The following is a 21,253-nucleotide window of genomic DNA, read 5'->3' on the forward strand; positions in this document are numbered from 1 at the left end:
CTGCCTATGTTTTCTTCTAGGAGTTTTATAGTTTTGGGTCTTGCATTTAAGTCCTTAAACAATTTTGATTTTTCTTTATTTTTCTTTTTGGTATATGGTGTTATAAAGTAGTCCAGTTTGATTCTTTTGCATGTAGCTGTTTTCCCAACATTTATTGAAGAAGCTGTCTTTTCTGCCATTGTATATTCTTGTCTCCTTTATCCTAGGTTAATTAATCATGTAAGGGTGAGTTTATTTCTACCTCTCTATTCTGCTCCATGATCTAGCTGTCTGTTTTTGTGCCAGTACAATATTGTTTTGATTACCATAGCTTTGTAGTACATTTTGAATTCAGAGAGCATGACACCTCCAACTTTGTTCTTCTTTCTCAAGATCGTTTAGGTTATTCAGGGTCTTTTGTGTTTAAATACAAATTTTAGAATTATTTATTTTAGCTCTGAGAAAAATACCATTTTTATTTTGATAGAGATTGCACTGAGTCTTTATATTTCCTTGGGTAGTATGGTCATTGTAACAATATTAATTCTTCCAATCATTGAGCACAGTATATCTTTTCATTTGTGTTATCTTCAGTTCATCAATAGCGTACATTTTTCTGACTGTAGTACTTTTACCTCTTTGGTTAGATATATTCCTAGAAATTTTAATCTTTTTGATACAATTGTAATAAATGGGCTTGTTTTCTAAATTTCACTTTCTGATAGTTTGTTGTTAGTATATAGAAACATTGTTAGTGTATAGATTTCTGTATAGTATTTTTTTTATCCTACAAATTTACTAAGTTCATTTATTAGTTCTAGTAGGTTTTCTGGTGGCATCTTTAGGATTTTCTATATATAGTATCATGTCATCTTCAGTGAAAGTTTTCCTTTTTTCTTTACAATTTGGATTCCCTTTTTGTCTGATTGCTTTGGCTACGATTTCCAATACTATATTGAATAGAAGTTGTGAGTGGGCATCCTTATCTTGCTCTTGATCTTAGAGGAAATACTCTCAGCTTTTCACCATTAAGTATGATGTTAGCTGTGAGTTGTCATATATGGCCTTACTTTGTTGAGGAATATTCCCTTTATATCCACTTTCTGGAGAGTTTTTATCATAAATCGTTGTTGAATTTTGTTAAAAGACTTTTCTGCATCTATGAGATGATTATATGAATTTTATTCTTCAATTTCTTAATGTAGTGTATCACATAGATTGTTTTGATATTGAATCATCCTTACATACCTGGGATAAATACCACTTGATCATGGTGTATGAGTCTTTTGTTGAATTTAGTTTGCTAATACATTGTGAAGGATTTTTGCATCTATGTTCATCAGTGATATTGGCCTGTAATTTTCTTTTTTCAAGGTGTCTTTGGCTGGTTTTTGTATCATGGTGATGCTGGCTTCATAGAATGAGTTCAGAAGCTTAACTTCCTCTGCAATCTTTAGAATAGTTTGAGAAGGATTGGTGTTGATTCTTCTTTAAGTGTTTGCTAGAATTCACCTGTGAAGCCATGTGGTCCTAGACTTTTGTTATTTGGGAGGTTTTTAGTTTTTTGATTGCTGATTTAATTTTATTACTGGTAATTTGTCTGTTTATATTTTCTATTTTTTCCTGATTCATACTTGGGAGATTGTATGTTTCTAGGAATTTGTCCATTTCTTTTAGGTTTCCCAATTTGTTGGCAAGTATTTGTTCTAGTAATCTCTTAATGGTCCTTTGTATTTCAGTGATGTTAGTTGTATCTTCCCCCCTTTTTTTTTTCTTCTGATTTTATTGGTTTTATTGATTTGGACCCTCCTTTTTTGCTTGATGAGTCTGGATTAAGGTTTATCAATTTTGTTTATCTTTTCAAAGAACCAGCTCTTACAAGTTCCCTAGTATTATTGTATTACTGTCAATTTCTCCCTTTATGTTTGTTAATATTTGCTGTATGTATTTAATTGCTCTTATGTTGGGTGTGTATACATTTACATTTGCTATATCTTTTTATTTAATTGATTTTTATCATTATGTAATGTTCTTCTTTGTCTCTTTTTTACAATCTTTGTTTAAAGTCTATTTTGTCTGATGTAAGTACTGCTAACCCAACTATCTTTTCATTTCCATTTGCATGGAATACTTTTTCCATCCCTTCACTTTCAGCAACTGTATCTTTAGATATGAAGTGAGTCTCTTGTAGACAGCATATACAGGTCTTGTTTTTTTTTTTTTTTAATCTATTAGGCCACTCTCTGTGTTTTCATTAGAGGATTTAGTTCATTTACATTTAAAGTAATTATTGATAGATATGTACTTATTGCCATTTTGTCAATTGTTTGGGGGTTTTGTATAGTTCTTTTTAGTAACTTAGCTCTTTCGCTATTTTCCCTTTTGATTTGATGAATATTTTAATGCTATGTTTGGATTCCTTTCTTTTTTGTGTGTGTATATCTCTTTATAGATTTTTGGTTTGCAGTTCCCATGGCATTTATATATAATAACCTATATATATCTGTGATTATTTAAACGTGCTGATCTCTTAAGTTGAAACACATTCTAACAACAACGCATTTTTACTCCCCCTGCCACATTTAATGTTTTTGACTTCATATTTTATATCCTTTTCTTTTGTAAATCTCTTAACTACTTATTGTGGTTATAAATGATTTTACTACTTTTGTCCTATAACCTTATTACTAGCTGTATAAGTGGTTGATCTACCACCTTTACTGCATATTTTCCTTTACCAATGAGATTTTCTTTTCATAATTTTCATATTTCTAGTTGTGGTCTTTCCTTTTTCACTTAGAAAAGTCCCTTTAACATTTGTTGTAAAGCTAGATTAGTGATGCTGAACTCTTAGGTTTTGCTTGTCTGTAAAACTCTTTATCTCTCCTTCAAATATGAATAATAGCATTGCCGGGTAGAGTCTTCTTGATTGTAAGTTTTTTCTTTCATCACTTTAAATGTATCTTACCACTTGCTTGTGGCCTGAAAAGTTTCTGCTGAAAAGTCAGCTGATAGTCTTATGGGAGTTCCCTTGTGCATAACTAGTTGCTTTTCTCTGGCTGCTTTTAAGATTCTCTTTTTATCTATAATCTTTTGCCATTTAAATTACAGTTTGTCTTGGTGTGGATCTCTTTGAGCTCATTTTGTTTGGGATCCTCTATTCTTACTAGACTTGGATGTCTGTTGTTTTTTCTCAGATTATGGAAGTTTTTAGCCTTTATTTCTTCAAGTAAGTTTTCTTCCTCTGTTTCTCTTTTCCTTCTGGGCCCTCTGTAATGGTACTGTTAGTTACCTTGATGGTGTCCCAGAGGTCTCTTAAACTATTTTCATTTTCTAAAATTATTTTTCCTTTTTTCTGTTCAGCCTTGGTGATTTCCACTACTCTGTCTTCCAGGCACTTATCCATTTCCTCCTGTATCATCTACTCTACTCTTGATTCCCTCCGTGTATTTCTATTTAAGTTATTGTATTCTTCAGCTGTGTTTAGTTTTTTTATCTAACTGAAATTCCTCACTGTGTGCATCCATTCTTCTCCTGAGTTTGTTGAGCCTCTTTATGATTATTAGCTTGAACTCTTTATTGGGTAGTTTGCTTATCTCCACTTTGCTTAGTTCTTCTTCTGGTGTCTTATCTTGTTCCTTCGTTTGGAATATATTCCTCTGTCACCTCATTTTGCCAAATTCTTTGTTTTATTTCTATGTATTAGGTAGGTCAGTTATGTTTCCTGATCTTGAGGAAGTGGACTTCTATAGAAGACATCATATTGGGCCTGGCAAAACACTTGCCTCTGTTCACCAGAGCTATATACTCTAGGCATACCCACTATGTGGGCTGCATGGGCCCTTCTGTTATAGTGGGACCAATTACTATGGGTGTACTGGCAGGTGGGGCTTTTCTCTGGCCCAGTTGGCTACTAGGCCCAGCTTTGTAGTAGCTGATGGGCAGGGTCAGGTCCCAGTGTGGCTAGCTGCATGGTCTGGGGAGTCCCAGGGCTGGTGCCAGTCCACTGTTGGGCAGCATTGGGTTTCAGGGCAGATAGCTGTGTGGTCCAAGGTACCTGGGACTGGGACAGACCAGGTCCTGGGGCAGATGGTGGGAAGAGCTGGGTCTCTTGTGGCTGGCTGCTGGGTTTGTGGTTCCCAGGATGGATGCCAATTTGCTAAAGTACAGGTAAACCCCCAGCACTAATATGCGAGAGGGAGGATTCCAAAATGGTGCTTGCCAGCACCAGTGTCCTTGTGGTAGAGCAGGTTCCTAAAAAAGGTTGCTACCACTCTCTGTGTCCCTAGGGAGAGTTGCAGTTACCTCCTGCCTCTCTGGGAAGCTCTCCAAGGTCAGCTGGAGAGCTTGGGTATGACCCAGGATTCTTTTAAATTACTCTTTCACTGTGGATCTCAGATTGTGTGAGATTTTGTTTGTACCCTTTAAGAATGGAGTCTCTGTTGCCTACAGCCCTCCAGGTCTCCTCTATGCAAGCACCACTGGCTTTCAAAGCCAGATGTTCTGGGGGCTCATCTTTCCAGTAAAGAACCCCAGGCTTGGGAGCTCAGTGTGGTAGTTGGACCCCTTTCTTCTTGGCAAGAATCTCTGCAATTGTGGTTTTCTTTCTCTTTGTGGGTTGCCTACCTAGGGGTGTGGATCTTGACTATACTGCATCTCCATTTGTCCCACTCATCTCATCGTGGTTCCTTTAGTGGTGGAAAATCTTTTCTTTTAGCCCTCAGATTGTTGCTGTCAATAGTGGCTCTGTAAATTGTTGTAAGTTTGTTGTGCCCATGGGAGGAGGTGAGCTCAGAGTCTCCCTACTTTACCATCTTGGTCACACCTCCCCAAGAGATAGTATTGTTATATATAGATAAACACAAATAAACACTTGTTGAAAAGTGTTGCCTTTGTATAAGGAGAATGAGGGCACAATATGGTGAAGGGGAGAACCTGTTTGTAGAAAAAAGTTTATAGAATTATTTGACTTTTTAACTATATGGATATTTAGCTTTGATTTAAACAGTTAAGTTAAAAACTGAATAAAAGGAAAAACAAACTCCATAGGTGTTCTCAAACTAAACAAAATACTATGGAAGTGTACAAATAAGCATTCTTTCCATTGATAATTTGGGCAATAAAAGAAACTAGTTTTTCTTAAATTACAAATCAAGGTATGATTTTTTACTCAAACTTTTAAATTACAAGAATAAAAAAAGCCCAATGTATTTTCTTTTTTTTTCTGCTTAATAACTTTAAAAATAATTTATTGAAGTATAGTTGATTTACAATGTTGTGTTGGTTTCAGGTGTACAGCAAAATGATTCGGTTATATATATATTTTTTTTTTTCTTTCTCAGATTCTTTTCCTTTATAGGTTATTACAAAATATTGAGTTTAGTGAGAGGAGGTGAGCTCAAGGTCCTTCTACTCTGCCATGTTCCCCCCTCTTTTCCTTAGTTTCACTTATAATGCCACATTACCAGGTATCTCTAGACCATGTTGCCAAACCATAGTTCTCATAAATTTTCATTTCACTACACTAGAAAATATTTGTGTCTGATCTTTGAAGATGTGTTCCTTGAGGTAAAAGACTGAAGTCCTGACACTGAGGTTAAATATTGTCTTTGTTGTTCAAGACAAGGGCCAACCAAACCAGAAGTCCTGTCGATTCAATGGCCTGGAAAACGATCAAGTCGTCGAGTCCAGAGACACAAAATCTTCTCCCCCAACAGCCCTCAGTTTAATGTCTATGGTGCAGGTAATGAAACTTTGTCATTTTTCTTGAAGTTGACTCAATTGTATCTTCATATTGACTTATTTAAAAAGGACCAAAAGGCAGCTAAAACAATAATAATGGAATGCTTTTCTTACACCGAACAAGTTTGTCTGAAACCAAAGTGGTAAAGGTCTAAGATATTAAGAACTAGGGTGGTGATCCTAATCATCAGTTCTGTCAGAATCCTAGCAGTTGTACTTGGGCAGTACACAGAGACATGTTGGGTAGGGAAGAAAGTGACTCAATCACCTAATATGTGAAAGACTTAAGACCTATAGAAATCATCATCATCTCCAAGCAAAGGAGGTGCACTTTAGTCTGCACCCTAATCCCAGATCCCCAAGCCTGGTTAAGCATACTCTAAATTCATTTTAGAAAAAGGTTATTGTTTCCTTTCATAACAGGACTAAAATTATAGTGGCTTTTGAAGTGCATAATGTAGTATATGATTGAGACCTCAATAATATTCATTAGGTCATCATATTTTAACCATGTCATTTATATTAATTACTTTAAAATACTTTGAAATATGAAAATTTATGTTGTTAAGTACAGTAATTTTTATAAAGTATGAATATATATGCATATGTATGTATATATGTATCTGTATGTACCTGCACATATCACTTGAACATGTCATTTTAACATAAATGAATATTTAAATATCTACCATTTCAGAAAATCAATGTATAGATATAGTCTGTATTTACACAGATTGTACTTGAAAGATTTCAAAGTGCTTTCTTGAACACTGTCTTATTTTATCCTAACACCTTATAAGATAGATGTTAGTATCTCCATCTCCCCAGAAAGTAAAGCTATTTGTCTAGGGGTAATGGATCATTAGTCATTTTTTACAGTGAAACAACCTCAAAATCTCAGTGATTACAACTGGAAATATTTGGTTCTTTTCTCTCATGGGTCTATGTTTGACTGTGATTTGAGTGATCTCAGCTGGATGTGGCTCCAGCTTGTAGGTTGGATTCAGCTCTACTCCTCATGTAGCTTCTTAGGATCAGGGACTACTTGGGGCAATATCTTCTCCTGGTCAGTATCAAAAGTACAGGAAAAATCATGAAGCTCATTTAGAACCACTGTAGGAGTGGCCACGATGGTGGAATAGGAAGACACTGAGCTCACCTTCTCCCATGGTCACATCAGAATTACAACTATTTACAGAGCAACTATTGATGAGAAAGACAAGAAGACTAGCAGAAAAGATATTCCACAACTAGATACATTAAAAGGAATCACAACAAGATGGGTAGGAGGGGCAGAGAAGTGGTATGGTCAAGATCCATATACCTAAGAGGGTGACCCACAAATGAAATGATAATTACAATCACAGAGCTTCTCCACAAGTGAGCAAGGGGTTCAAGCCCCACATCAGGGTCTACAGCTTGGGGTTCTGCACCAGGAAATCAAACCCCCAGACATTTGACTTTGAAGGCCAGGAGGGTTCACCTTGGGGAGAGCCAGAAGGCTGTAGGATATAGAGACTCCACTCTTAAAATGTGCACAAAAATTCTCACATGCTCTGGGATACAGGTAAGAAGTAGTGACTTGAAAAGAGAATGAGTCAGACCTACCTGCTGATCTTGGAGAGCTTCCTGGAGAGGCAGGAAGCAACTGTAACTCATCCTGGGGACACAGACACTGGTGGCAGCTATTTTGGGGAGCTCATTCTACCACAAGGACACTAATGATGGCAGGCACCACTTTGGAATCCTTCTTCTAGCTAATTAGTGCTGAGACCTGTCCCTGCCCACCAGCTTGTGAGCACTAGAATTAAGACGCCTCAAGACAAGCAGCTAGTCAGGTGGGGACACAGGCTCACCCACCAGCAAGCTGGTTGACTTAAGAATCCCTGAGTCTACAGTGGCTCCAGGACCCAATCCTACTCACCAGAGGGCTCAGGACCTGGCCTCACCCACCAAAGCACTGGCACTAGCCTCAAGAAATCACAGGGCCCCAAAGTCTGCCATTGGGACCCAACCTCATCCACAGTGGGTTGACACCAAATCTGGGAAAACCCCCCCACCAGGGGTCTGCAGCCAGAGACCCTGAGACATAGTTCTACTGACCAATGGGCTGGCACTAGCCCTAGGACTAGCCTCACCCACCATTGAGCAGGCACCAGCCCCAGGATCCCCTGGGACTTAGACCCACCCACCAACAAGCCTACACATCAACTCTGGTACCCTCAGGACCCAGAATTCAGAGACCCTGGAACCCGAGTCTGCCCACCAGTGAGCTGGAATTAGGATTGGTATGCTCAAGGCCTCATTGCAGCCCACTAGTAAGCTGACTCCAACCCTTTAGGCCTCAGCTCTGAGACACCAGCTCTGAGACACCTTGAACCCCTCAGCCAGCTGCCCTGGGATCCAGCCCGACTCACGAGCAGGCTGACACCAGCTTTGGGACATCCTGGACCCTGCAGCAAGCCATGTCTGGAACTTGCCTCATACACGAGTAGGGCAAGACTAGATCTGGCACCTGTGGCCCTACAGCCACCCACCCCAGCACCAAGATCCACCTGCCACTGGTCCAGCACTAGCCCCAGGAATCCCAGGACACTGTGGTCAGCCATGTCATGACCAGCCCTTGCCCACAAGTAGTTGGCATCCTCTGCCCAAGGCAAGGCCTGGCAATCAACCAGACAGGGGCTAGCCACACCAACTAGATCAGCCACAGTAGTCAGTCAGCCAAAATGGAAGGACCCGCACAACACAAAAAGGGGGCACTCCTAAAGCATGTAGCTCTGGTGACCATAGAGGAGTGCACCACAGGTACACATAGGACATCTCCTACAAAAGGACACCTCTTCAAAGTCAAGAAATGTAACAAACCTCCCAAATACTTAGAAATAAAAACAGCAAATTGGGCAAAATGAGGTGATAGAGGAATTAGTCCCAAATGAAGGACCAAGATAAAACTCCAGAAGAAGAACTAAATGAAGTGGAGGTTAGTGATGTATCTGATAAAGAGTTCAAGTTAATTATCATAGAGATATTCAAAGAACCTGAGAGAAGAGTTTGGATAAACAAAACAGAGGGAAATGTCAGAAGTCAGAAGTTTTTACGAAGAGATAGAAATGTCAGAAGTTTTTACAAAGAGATAGAAAATGTAAAGAAGAACCAAACAGAGATGAAGTATACAAAACTGAAATTAAAAATGCACTAGAAGGAAGTAAAAATGCACTAGAAGGAATCAACAATAAATTGGATACTACAGAGGAACAAATCAGCAAGCTGGAAGACAGAGTAGTGAAATCACTCAAGCTGAATGGAAGAAAGGAAAAAAAAGAAATAGAACTATTTATGAGACCACTGGGACTACATCAAGTGTACTAATATTTGCATTATAGGGGTCCCAGAAGACAATAGAGAGAGAGAAAGAGAAAGAGGCAGAGAACATAGTTGAACACAGTACTGACACCTTCCCTAATTTGGGAAAGGAAACAGTAATTCAGGTCCAGGAATGACTGAAAGTTCCAAACAGTTTCAACCCAAAGTGACACACTGAGAAGCATTATAATAAAATGGCAAAAATTAAAGATGAAGAGACAATATCAAAAGCAGTAAGGGAAAAGCAACAAATTACATATAAGGGAACTCCCATAGGCTATCAGCTTACTTATCAGCAGAAACTCTTCTGGCCAGGAAAAGTGACATGATACATTTAAAGTGATGAAAGGGGAAAACCTGTAAACAAGAATACTCTATACAGCAAAGCTTTCATTCAGATTTGAAGAAGAGATCAAAAGTTTTACAACAAGAAAAAGCTAAAAGACAGCATCACCACCAAGCCAGCTTCACAAGAAATGTTAAAGGGACTTTTCTAAGCAGAAAAGAAAAAGCCACAACTAGAAATATGAAAATTATGAAAGGAGAAATCTCATTAGTAAAGGGAAATATGTAGTAAGATAATAAATCAACCACATATAAAGCTAGTAGGAAGGTTAATGGATAAAAGTAGTAAAATCATCTATATCCACAATAGTTAGGGGATATAAAATACAAAAATGTAAAATATGATGTCAAAAACATTAAATGCGGGCATGGGAGTAAAAATGCAGAGTTGTTAAAATGGGTTTGAACTTAAAAGATTAACAACTTTTAATAGTCACGGATATATATATATATATATATATATATGACTATTTAAAGACACGGATATATATATATATATATATATATATATATATATATATATATCCATGACTATTTAAAGTCACCTATATATATATATATATATATATATCAATATATCAGTATATATATATATATATATATATATATATATATATAAAACTCATGGTAACCACAAGCCAAAAATCTATAGTAGATGTACACACAAAAAAAGAGAAAGGAATACAAACATAACATTAAAGATCAAATCACAAGGGAAGTCATCAAATCATAAGGGAAGGGAGCAAAAAAAAGAAGTAAGGAACAAAAAAGAACTTTAAAAATCCCAAAACAATTGACAAAATGGCAATAAGTACACACCGATTGATAATCTCTTTAAATGTCAATAACTAAGTGCTCCAATCAAAAGGCATAGAATGGCTGCTTGGAAACCAAAACAAGATCCATAGGTATGCTGCCTATAAGAGACTCACTTTAGATCTAAAGACACAGACAGACTGAAAATGAGGGGATGGAAAAAAGATATTCCATGCAAAAGAAAATGCAAAAAAACCTAGGGTAGCAATACTTATATTAGACAAAGTATGCTTCAAAACAAAGACTGTAAAAAGAGAAAAAGGACATTACATAATGATCAAGGGATCAATCCCAGAAGAAGATATAACAAAAGTAAATATATATAAACCCAACGTAGGACACCTAAATATGTAAAGCAAATATTAACAGACATAAAGGGAGAAATTGATGATAACACAATAATACTAAGGGATGACTTAAACACCCTATTTACATCAATGGACAGATTATCCAAACAGAAAATCAATAAGGAAACACTGACCTTAAACAACACCTTAGACAAGATGGATTTAACAGATGTATATATGGGACATTCCATCCAAAAGCAGCAGATTACACATTCTTTTCAAGGGCACATGGAACATTCTCCAGGATAGATCACATGCTAGGCCAGAAAATAAGTCTCAGTAAATTTAGGAAGACTGAAATAATATTAAGCAACTTTTCAACCACAATGCTATGAGACTAGAAATCAAGAAAAAAAAGTGCAAATAAACACAAACACATAGAGGCTAAAGAATATGCCTATAAAAAAACAATGGGTTGCTGGAAAAATCAAAGAAGAAATCAAAAAATAAATGGAGACAAATTAAAATGGAAACACAATGATCAAAAATCTATGGGATGCAGCAGCAGCAGTTCTAAGAGGAAGTTTATAGCAATACAAGCTTACCTGAGGGAACAAGAAAAATCTCACATAAATAACCTTACCTTACACCTAAAGGACTAGGAAAGGAAGAAAAGACAAAACCTGAATTTATTAGAAGGAAAGAAATCATAAAGATCAGAGAGGAAATAAATAAAACTGAGACTTAAAAACAGTAAAAAAAAAAAAAAAAAAAAACACCAAAAACAAAAGACCAATGAAAGCAAGAGCAGGTTCTTTGAAAAGATAAACAAAATTGATAAACCTTTACCAAGACTCATCAAGGAAAAGAGAGAGGACCCAAATCATTAAAATCAGAAATAAAACAGAAGTTATAACCAACACCAGAGAAATACAAAGGATCATAAGAGGTTACCATGAACAATTATATGCCAATAAAATGGACAATGTAGAAGAAATGAACATATTCAGAAGAAACAGAAAATATGAACAGACCAAATACCAGGAATGAAATTGAGACAGTAATAAAACTGCCCCCAAGAAACAAAAGTCCAGGAGCAGTTATCCTCACAGATGAATTCTACCAAATATTTAGAAAAGAGTTACCACCTATTCTTCTCAAGATATTCCAAAAAATTGCAGAGGAAGGGGCACTTTCAAACTCATTCTGTGAGGCCAGCATCACCCTGATACCAAAACCTGAAAAGATATCACACACAAAAAGAAACCTTCAGGCCAATATGAACATAAATGTAAAAATCCTCAATAAAATGTTAGCAAACAAATTGAGCAATACATGAAAGGAATCATGAGCCATGATCAAGTAATATATTTATCCCAAGGATGCAAGCATGCTTCAATATCTGCAAAACAATCTATGTCATACATTATATTAAGAAACTAAAGAATAAAATTCATATAATAATCTCAATAACTGCAGAAAAGTTTTTGACAAAATTCAACATCCATTTATGATAAAAACTCTCCAGAAAGTGAGTATAGAGGGAACATTTCTCAACAAAACAAAGGCCGTATATGACAACCCACATCATACTCAAAACAAAGGCCATATATTACAACCTACATCATACTCAATGGGGAGAAGCTGAAAGCATTTCCTCTAAGATCAGGAGCAAGACAAGGATGCCCACTCTCACGACTTCTCTTTAACGTAGTATTGGAAGTCCTAGTCACAGAAATCAGACTAAAAAAAGAAATAAAAGGAATGCATACTGAAAAGGAAGAAGTAAAACTGTCAATATTTGAAGATGATATGACACTATACATGAGAAATCCTAAAGACACCACCAAAAAGCTACCAGAACTCAACAATGAATTTGGTAAGGTTTCAGGTTACAAAACGAATATACAGAAATCTGTTGCATTGCTATACACTAAAAACATAGTATCAGAATAGAAATTATGAAAACAATTCCCTTTATGGTTCCATCAAAAAGAGTAAAATGCCTAGGAATAAATCTAACTAAGGAGGTACAAGACCTGTACTTCAAAAACTGACGAAAGTAATTGAAGATGAGACAAACAGATGGATAGACATTTCTCCAAAAAAGATATACAGATTGCCAACAAACACATGAAAGGATGCTCAACATCACTAATCATTGGATAAATGCAAATAAAAACCACAATGGGGTATCACCTCACACCAGTCAGAATGTCCATCATCAAAAATCTACAAACAATCAATGCTGGAGAGGGTGTGGAGAAGAGGGAACCTTCTTGTACTGTTGGTGGGAATGTAAATTGATAAAGCCACTATGGAAAACAGTATGGAGGTTCTTTAACAAACTAAAAATAGAACTACCATACGACCCAGCAATCCCACTACTGGGCATATACCCTGAGAAAACCATAATTCAATATTCATAGAAGCATTCATAGAAGCATTATTAGAAGCATTCATAGAAGCATTATTTACAATAGCCAAGATATGGAAGCAAACTAAGTGTCCATCAACAGATGAATGGATAAAGAAGATGTGAGATATATATATATATATATATATATATATATATATATACACATACACACACATATGTATGTATACAATGGAGTATGACTCAGCCATTAAAAAGAATGAAATATTGCCATTTGCAACAACATGGATGGACCTGGAGTGAAATAAGTCAGAAAGAGAAAGACAAATACTAAATATTATCACTTGTATGTGGAATATAAAAAATTAAACATGGGATATATGTTTATGTATAGCTGATTCACTTTGTTATACAGCAGAAACTAACACACCATTTAAAAGCAATTATACTCCAATAAAGATGTTTAAAGAAAATTAAACCATAGATTGTTCTTTCCATTTTTCATTTAGAAAACAGTATTAAGCCCAAAATATCCTTTTATGGGACTTTGTTGTGATAGCTGCCTTAAATTCTTTTAGGAGCAACCTAGAATGGAAAGATGTTAACTACTTTGCAAATTAAAATATAAACATAAACTTTGTTTACATATTTATAATATTTTATTGTAAAAGCACTCATTTTTAGTAGCCACTTCTTTGTGGCAATGCTACTGCTTCTTTTTGCATCATAATTTATTTGGTGGGCTTTAAGAGGAGCTTCACTGAAGACGGCAGGTGGAGAAGTGAATTCTAATGTAAAGTACTACCCCCTTATAATTTAGGTCTTATCTTCCTAACATTCAAAGCTAAAACAAGGCTTTATAGTCTTAAATTCAATCACATTCTTCTATCAGGAAATATTAAAAACTATTACTTCAACAAATGTCTGTGAAAATATTTTGAGCAAGCTGCCATAAGGATACACAAGGATACCAGGATGTTTGTGCAGGGGCTCACACCACAACTTACTCCTTCTTGCCTTTGCATAATAACATATATAACAGCAACAATAATAGCAGCAGAACTTACATAATGTTTATCCTGCTGTTAGATAGAGATGTGTGTGTGTATACACAGACATATTAAAAATACTAGGGGGCTTCCCTGGTGGAAGTGGTTGAGAGTCCGCCTGCCGATGCAGGGGACACGGGTTCGTGCCCCGGTCTGGGAAGATCCCACATGCCGCGGAGCGGCTGGGCCTATGAGCCATGGTCGCTGAGCCTGCGCGTCCGGAGCCTGTGCTCCGCAACGGGGAGGCCACAGCAGTGAGAGGCCCGCATACCGCAAAATAAATAAATAAATAAAAATAAAAATAAAAAAATAAAAATACTACATACATAGTACATGTATGTTTGTGTGTGTATGTATACACATATGTATGTATGCATATGTGTATATATACACAATCCTCACAGTGAGGCTTGTGATATTATTATGCCCATTTAAAAATAAGAAAAGTGAGACCAGAGATGTTAAGTAATTTGACCAAAATCAGCGGGCTCCAGAGTTTGTACTCTTCACTCCTATGCCATGAACATAGTGTCCACTCAGGTTAGTCCCTAGGGAAGGAGATACCAGCTACTTTGCTCTTCTACTTCTTTTTGATTAATAATTTATCCCTTGCTGTGTTCATGGCTATGATTTCCCTGGCTCCTGCCACTGCCCCAGAAGTAAGTTTAGAATTGTTTCTTGGTGCTTTCCTTTTTCTAAAAGAAAAATCAGCTACATTATGTGGTGGTAAAAATGGCTCAGCAGGATCTGTTCTTTTGAATATCAAAGGCCAGTGTAGGCAACAACATAAAAAAAATAGACATAAAAATGAACCCACTGGGATACATGGATCTATGGAAATCAATAACTTAGAAAGAACTCATGTGAATCTATCTATATACATAAATATAAATATATATATATATATTTAAATGTGGTGATTAGCCAGTGACACTGTGTTCTTCCTTCAGGGTAAAAGAAAAGCTCTGAGACACCAAAGCATTCCTGCTCTGTCTAGAGTTTAATATATTGCCCTCATGGTTTTCCCCTCAAGGCTTATTAGAAGAAGATAACCAGTGGATGACCCAGATAAACAGACTCCAGAAATTAATTGATAGACTGGAAAAGAAGGTGAGTACTTCCTTTTCTTTCTTCTCCCTCTTAGTTTTCAGTAGATTATGACTCATTATTCCTTATTCCCCCAATATTCATGTCTGCCTGGGTAGAATAGCAACCAGGATCTCCGTTATACTGCTTGATAGTTATTTGGGATTTTTGTTAAAGCAAATATAATGTTAATTCTCATTCCCCCAATGCCAATCCCTAATTATAGTTAAAATAGTATATAGGGTTTAAAGTTAAATAAATCTACTGCACGGTCTGACTTTTAGGTTATCAATCATGTAAGGTAGCAGTGTGCTTGAATGATGCAAATGGCAGCTCTTGGGAATGACCTGGTTGATGTCTTGGGAATGTTTCAAAGTGATTCAGGGAAATGGCTGTGTGGTACACTGAAAGATGATATTGTACACTCAACTTCTAGAAATTAGCATCTTAACTGATGAATTTTAGCATGAAAACTACCAAGTTAGCAAGCAAGTTAAGATATGATGAAGAGTTCTTCAGAACTATATTTTATGTTTCCAGTTATTGTATTTTTATTGACTAATTCAATTAACACCAAGTAGTCCTGATATTATAGTTATATTCCTCTTAAGCAGCTTTAATGGAAGAAGCTGCTTTTGTTAATCAGTAAGAATATGTGTTTTCTGTGCATGCCAAGCACGAAAGAAGGAACCTTTATGCTTGAGAGAGAGTTTCTGACTTTGAAGGACCCAGAGTCTACCCGTAAAAATATTCTATATTCATAAAATGAGTTAACAGATTTTTAAAAGTATGCAGTTGCACAAAACCAAGCTCATTGTTAATGCTCAGTAAATACTTAGTGACTGACTGAGACATGCCAAAGGAATGGAGCATATACTAAAATTTACAGTTGCTAACCTGAAGGAATGATCACTGCAAGCTGGGAAGGACCACTTGTGTCAGGAAGGGCTTAAGGGGCCTTTAGAAATGATGACAATTAGGAATTTTGAGTGCAAGTAACAGAAATTACCTCTTTAATAAAAAAGAAATCTCTAGAAGGAAATGGGAGTGTTCACGAATCAACAGACAGTCTAGAGATCTAGACTTAGGAAGTCAGTAGACAAGATAAGTCTAGAGATGTAGGTAAGCAAGAAATACTCGCCAGTCTCTCAGGTTGTCTCCACTGTAATAAATGAGTTTCAACAATTTCCAGTCTATGGACATTCTGCTCAAGATTCCACTTTCCAGGAGGGAGAGTCTGGTTTGTCTTGTTACGGTTGCACGCAGGTCTCTTAGATAAGGAAGGAGAGAAAACCTTGGTTAACAGTCAAGTATTAAAATGAGATGAGATCATTCACTGAAGGAAATTGTATTGTCACTAAAATCAGAATAAATGTTAGTCAGCTAACAAACTAATAAGTATTTGCTATGGGAAAATAAATTTTTAGTAAACAGAGAGCAGTTGGAGAGGGCATTCAGGTAAGGTGATGGCATGAGCAAAGGTTAAGTAGACCAACCTGGTTAGAGTCTTCCATTTAGGGACATAGTGACAAATAAGATTATATGAAAGGGTGGGGCTGAATTATGGATGGCCTTAAATAACAGACTAAGGAATTTGGACTTGATCTTGGAGACAACAGGAGGCATTTATTATTTTTCAACAGATAAGTGACATAATAAAAAAGATCCTTTAGATAGAAAATTGGACAGCAAGAATATGAAATGGATTCAAACAAGAAGATTCAAAGTCAGAGCTACCAAAGCCAGCTATAACAGTGACATTAAAGGGCAGGCTGTATACCTGAGCCCACTGGGATCAAGTATAGTAAAAGATGGGCCTGGACTAAGTGACTAAAAAGAAAATGGCAGATTTGAAAGACTTGAGGTGAAATTAACAGGACCGTTGAATGGGTATGATGTGTAAAAGGGTAGTTTCAAATAGGAGTCTGAGGATTTGAGCCCAAGTGTCTGAGACAATTATACCACTAACAGACAAGGGAGAGACAGTGAGAGATAATTGGTGAGGTAAAGTGAGAAGGTGAACTGGTTTATTAAATTTCAAGATATAATAGGACATCTAAGTAGAAACATCCAGTTAGATTAGTATTTAAGAAGCCAGGACAACAGATTGAGATCTTGAGAGCCATCTCCCAGAGGTGAAACCTCATGTCCTAAGGATGGGTAAGGTCTCTGAAATGGAGATTCTGTACAAAGAAGAACCACGTCTAGAGGAAACAACTTTGGAGAGTTCCAGTCCCTCTGCCACCACATCACTGTTCACTAAATTTAAATTGACCACTTATGGGGACAAATAACGTAAACTAAGAGTTTGCTGCAAGTCAACTTTCCTCCTTTCTAATTTCATTAATTGATGTGTGAATTGAGATTAAAATGCTTGATAATAAAAATAGTGGCCATACAAATTAGTTTTCCAATGGTGGAAGTCTTGGAAATGCAGGACCCTATTTAAAAACCAAACCTTGTTAAAACATAAAGATTCAGTTGTTAAATAAGTTTGGATTCATTTAAAGAATACAAATACCTCTTTTTAAAATGGTTTGGAAGTCCTTGGCAAAGCTCTTTCTTCTGGTGTCATAAATGTATGTCATTCTTTTTAAAGGGGTAGCTCAAACACAGGTCATGGCTTTTTTTCCAACTTAAAATCAAAGTATTGTCATGTCTCCTTCTTTTCTAGGCTTTTTTCTCCCTTCATTCCTATGAAAGCATTTCATTATGAGAACAGTGGCTGAGAGGTTTGCTGAAAGTACAATGTGATGGTCTTAAACATGGGGCTCCAGCTGTGTGGGGCTCAGCATGATCTGTCTTAATGAAAGGAGAAGCAGTGCAAGTTGGGTTTTTTTCTACAACTTGTTCTGTACTATGCTGAATTAGGTTTTTAGAGGAAAAACTTCCAATTGACAAACAGAAGCTAAGTGCATATTATATTTTACTGATGGCTGTCTTGTCTTCTCAGTTGTTAGCACTAGGTTTGATCTCCACATTAAAAGGGAATGTACTTACAGTGGAAGCCATACTGTCTTTTCTCACCACTAAGTATCTATGATAAATCTTTCCTGCACTGTAAACCAAGCCCAATACCATTTATGTGGGGGAAAAATAACCTTTGAAATTTCTACAAGTCTCTTCAGACATTCCTTTTTTCCACTTCAGCCTCTCTGAGTATTTATGGGATATATTGAGATTATATCTCATGTTTTGCTTGAACTCTGCAGAAACCAGTGTTCAATGCTTAAACAAAACAACAACAAAGTCCCTTTAATCTTCATGAAGTCTTAAGTGTACCATCAGATCACAGGATATCCATATTTAAAGGGATATAATTAAGGATGTCACACTCATACAACTTGTTTTAAGTTTTTTACCTTAGATTAAAGAAAGTAGAACTGAAAATTGTGCCTGAGTTGTTATTAGGGAAACAGCAGTCAAAGAGATCACTATTGTTACAGTTTCTATATGCAGAGTACTTTTAAAGATTCAATTCACATCTATATGCATTATATGTTTGTCTTCACAGAAGAGCTAGGATTTAAATGGGCATTCATTCAGCCACTTGTTTATTCAACTAACATTTTTTGAGTACCCACTTTATGCAAGGTACTATTCTGACAGTGAGAATATAGCAGTGATCAAAACAGGTAAGGTCCTTGGTCTCTGGAGAGACAGACAAACCCCAAGTAAACAAATTCATGAAATGAAGTAATTTCGGATAGTGTAAAGTACTATGAAGAAAATGTAGGACAATGTGATGAAGATGGAGGGTTGGATACTTAAAGTGAGTAATCTGAGAAGGTCACTTTAAGGATGTGATATTTGAGTTGAAGTTAGAAAAATAAGGAAGAGCCAACTAGAGGAAAACCTAGGGATAGAGAATATAAGGCAGTGGAAATAGTAAAAGTGAATTGCAGAGAAGTTAAATAACTTGCATAAAGTTCACCCACAAGAGAACTGCATAGCTAGAGCTATGTAGCTCTGTTATTAACAGGCTTATACTATTTCAGGCAGTCTGGATTTCTATAACTTTCTATTTATTTCTTATCTATTTGAAGGAATTATTGTGCATAATCCTCACTTGTTTTCCAGTTTTGAGAAATAATTGACATACATCACTATTTAAATTTAAAGCATACAGCATGATGGCTTTATTTACATATAAGGTGAAATAATTACCACAATGCGTTCGTTAACATCCATCTTCTCATACAGGTACAATAAAAAGGAAAGGAAGAAAAAAAGAAGGGAAAAATGTTTATCTTCTTAGGATTTACTCTTTTAACTTTCCTACATGCCATACAGCAGTGTTAACTATAGTCATCATGTTGTAACATTACATCGTTAATACTTATTTATCTTATAGCTGGAAGAAGTTTGTACCTTTTGACTATCTTCATCCTACTCCCCCCCTCCCACTCTCTACCTCTGGTAACCAAAAATCTGATCTCTTTTTCTATGAGTTTGGGGTTTTTGTTTTTATTTTTTTTAGATTCCACATATAAATTAAATCATACAGTACAGTATTTGTCTTTCTCTGTCTTATTTCTCTTAGCAAAATATCTTCAAGGCTCATCCCTGTGGTCACAAATGGTAGGATTTCCTTGTTTTTTGTGGCTGAATAATATTCCATTATATATGTATGTATATATATATTATATATATATATATCACATGTTCTTTATCCATTCACCCATCAATGGACAATTAGGTTGTTTCCATGTCTTGACCTCTATAAATAATGCTGGTATGAACATAGGGGTGCAGATATCTTTTCAACGTAGTGTTTTCATTACCTTTGAATATACTTCAGAAATGGAATTGCTAGATCATATGGTAGTTCAGTATTTAATTTTTTGAGGAACGTGAGAAAGCCATACTGCTTTCCATAGTGGATGCACCAATTTACAATCTACCAATAATGCACAAGCATTCCCTTTTTCCACATTCTTGCCATCATGTTATCTCTTATTTTTTTTTATGATGGTCATTCGAATAGACATGAGTGATATCTCAGTGTGGTTTTACTTTGCTTTTCCTTAATGAGTAGTGATGTTGATCATCTTTTCATGTACATGTTGGCCTTTCATATATCTTCTTTGGAGAAATGTCTATTCAGGTCCTTTGCCCACTTTTTTTTTTTTTTTTTTTGCTATTGAATTATATGAGTTCTTTATGTATTTTGAACGTTAACCCTTATCAGATATATGGTTTTCAAATATTTTGTTCCCATTCCAAAGTTTGTCTTTTCACTTTATTGATTTATTTTCCTGTTGTTGTTGTTTACTGTGCAGAAGCTTTTTAGTTTGATGTAATCCCACTTGTTTATTTTTTATTTATTTGTTTGTGCTTCAGGTGACATATCCAAAAATCATTACCAAGAATTATGTCAGGGAGCTGTATTACTATGTTTTCTTCTAGGAGTTTCATGGTTTCAGGTCTTACATTTAAATCCTTAGTCCATTTTGAGTTAATTTTGTGAGTGGTGTAAGATATGGGTCCAATTTCATTCTTTTACATGTGAATATGCAACTATCCCAGAATCATTTATTAAAAAGACTTTCTTTTCTCCACTGAGTTTTCTTCCCTATTAAATATTAGTGGATTGTATATGCTTGGTCTTATTTCTGGGCTCTCAATTCTATTCCGTCAGTCTTTTGTGTGTTATTATGCTAGTAGCATACTGTTTGATGGCTTTAGCTTTATAGTATTACTTGAAATCAGGAAGTATGATCTCTCCTGCTCTTTTCTTCTTTCTCAGCATTTCTTTGGCTATTCAGCGTTTTTTGTGGTTCATATAACTTTTAAGAGTGTTTTTTCTACCTCTGTAAAAGATGCCATTGGAATATGGATAGAGATTTTATTGAATCTATAGATGGCTTTTGGTAGTATTGACATTTTAACAATATTAATTCTTCCAATTCAGGAATACAGAATACCCTTCTACTTATTTGTATTTTTGTATTTTCTTTGATTTCTTTCATCAATGTCTTTCAGTCTTCACAGTAGAGAAATTTCACTTGCTTAGTTAAATGTATTCCTAAGTATTTTTTTATGCTGTTGTAAATAGGATTGATTTCTTTATTTTTTTTCAGAAAATTCACTGTAGGCATATAGAAATGCTACTGATTTTTGTATGTTAATTTCATATCTTGAAACTTTATTGAATTCCTTGATTAGATCTGACAGTTTTTTTGGTTACATCTTTAAGATTTTTG

General features: G+C 35.8%; 1 protein-coding gene across 2 annotated transcripts in view; it reads left to right on the plus strand.

Annotated features, from left to right (window-relative positions):
- The window catches only part of NECAB1 (N-terminal EF-hand calcium binding protein 1), a 279,183-nt gene that overhangs the window by 211,110 nt on the left and 46,820 nt on the right, over nt 1–21,253 (plus strand). For both annotated transcript variants that reach the window (XM_059994879.1, XM_059994880.1), the window contains exons 7-8: nt 5,601–5,722; nt 14,995–15,071. In XM_059994879.1, coding sequence (XP_059850862.1) covers nt 5,601–5,722; nt 14,995–15,071 — 199 coding nt within the window. The remainder of the gene's footprint in view (nt 1–5,600; nt 5,723–14,994; nt 15,072–21,253) is intronic.

This window comes from Delphinus delphis, chromosome 17 (assembly GCF_949987515.2).
Source record: "Delphinus delphis chromosome 17, mDelDel1.2, whole genome shotgun sequence".
In the NCBI taxonomy this organism is placed as follows: domain Eukaryota; kingdom Metazoa; phylum Chordata; class Mammalia; order Artiodactyla; family Delphinidae; genus Delphinus; species Delphinus delphis.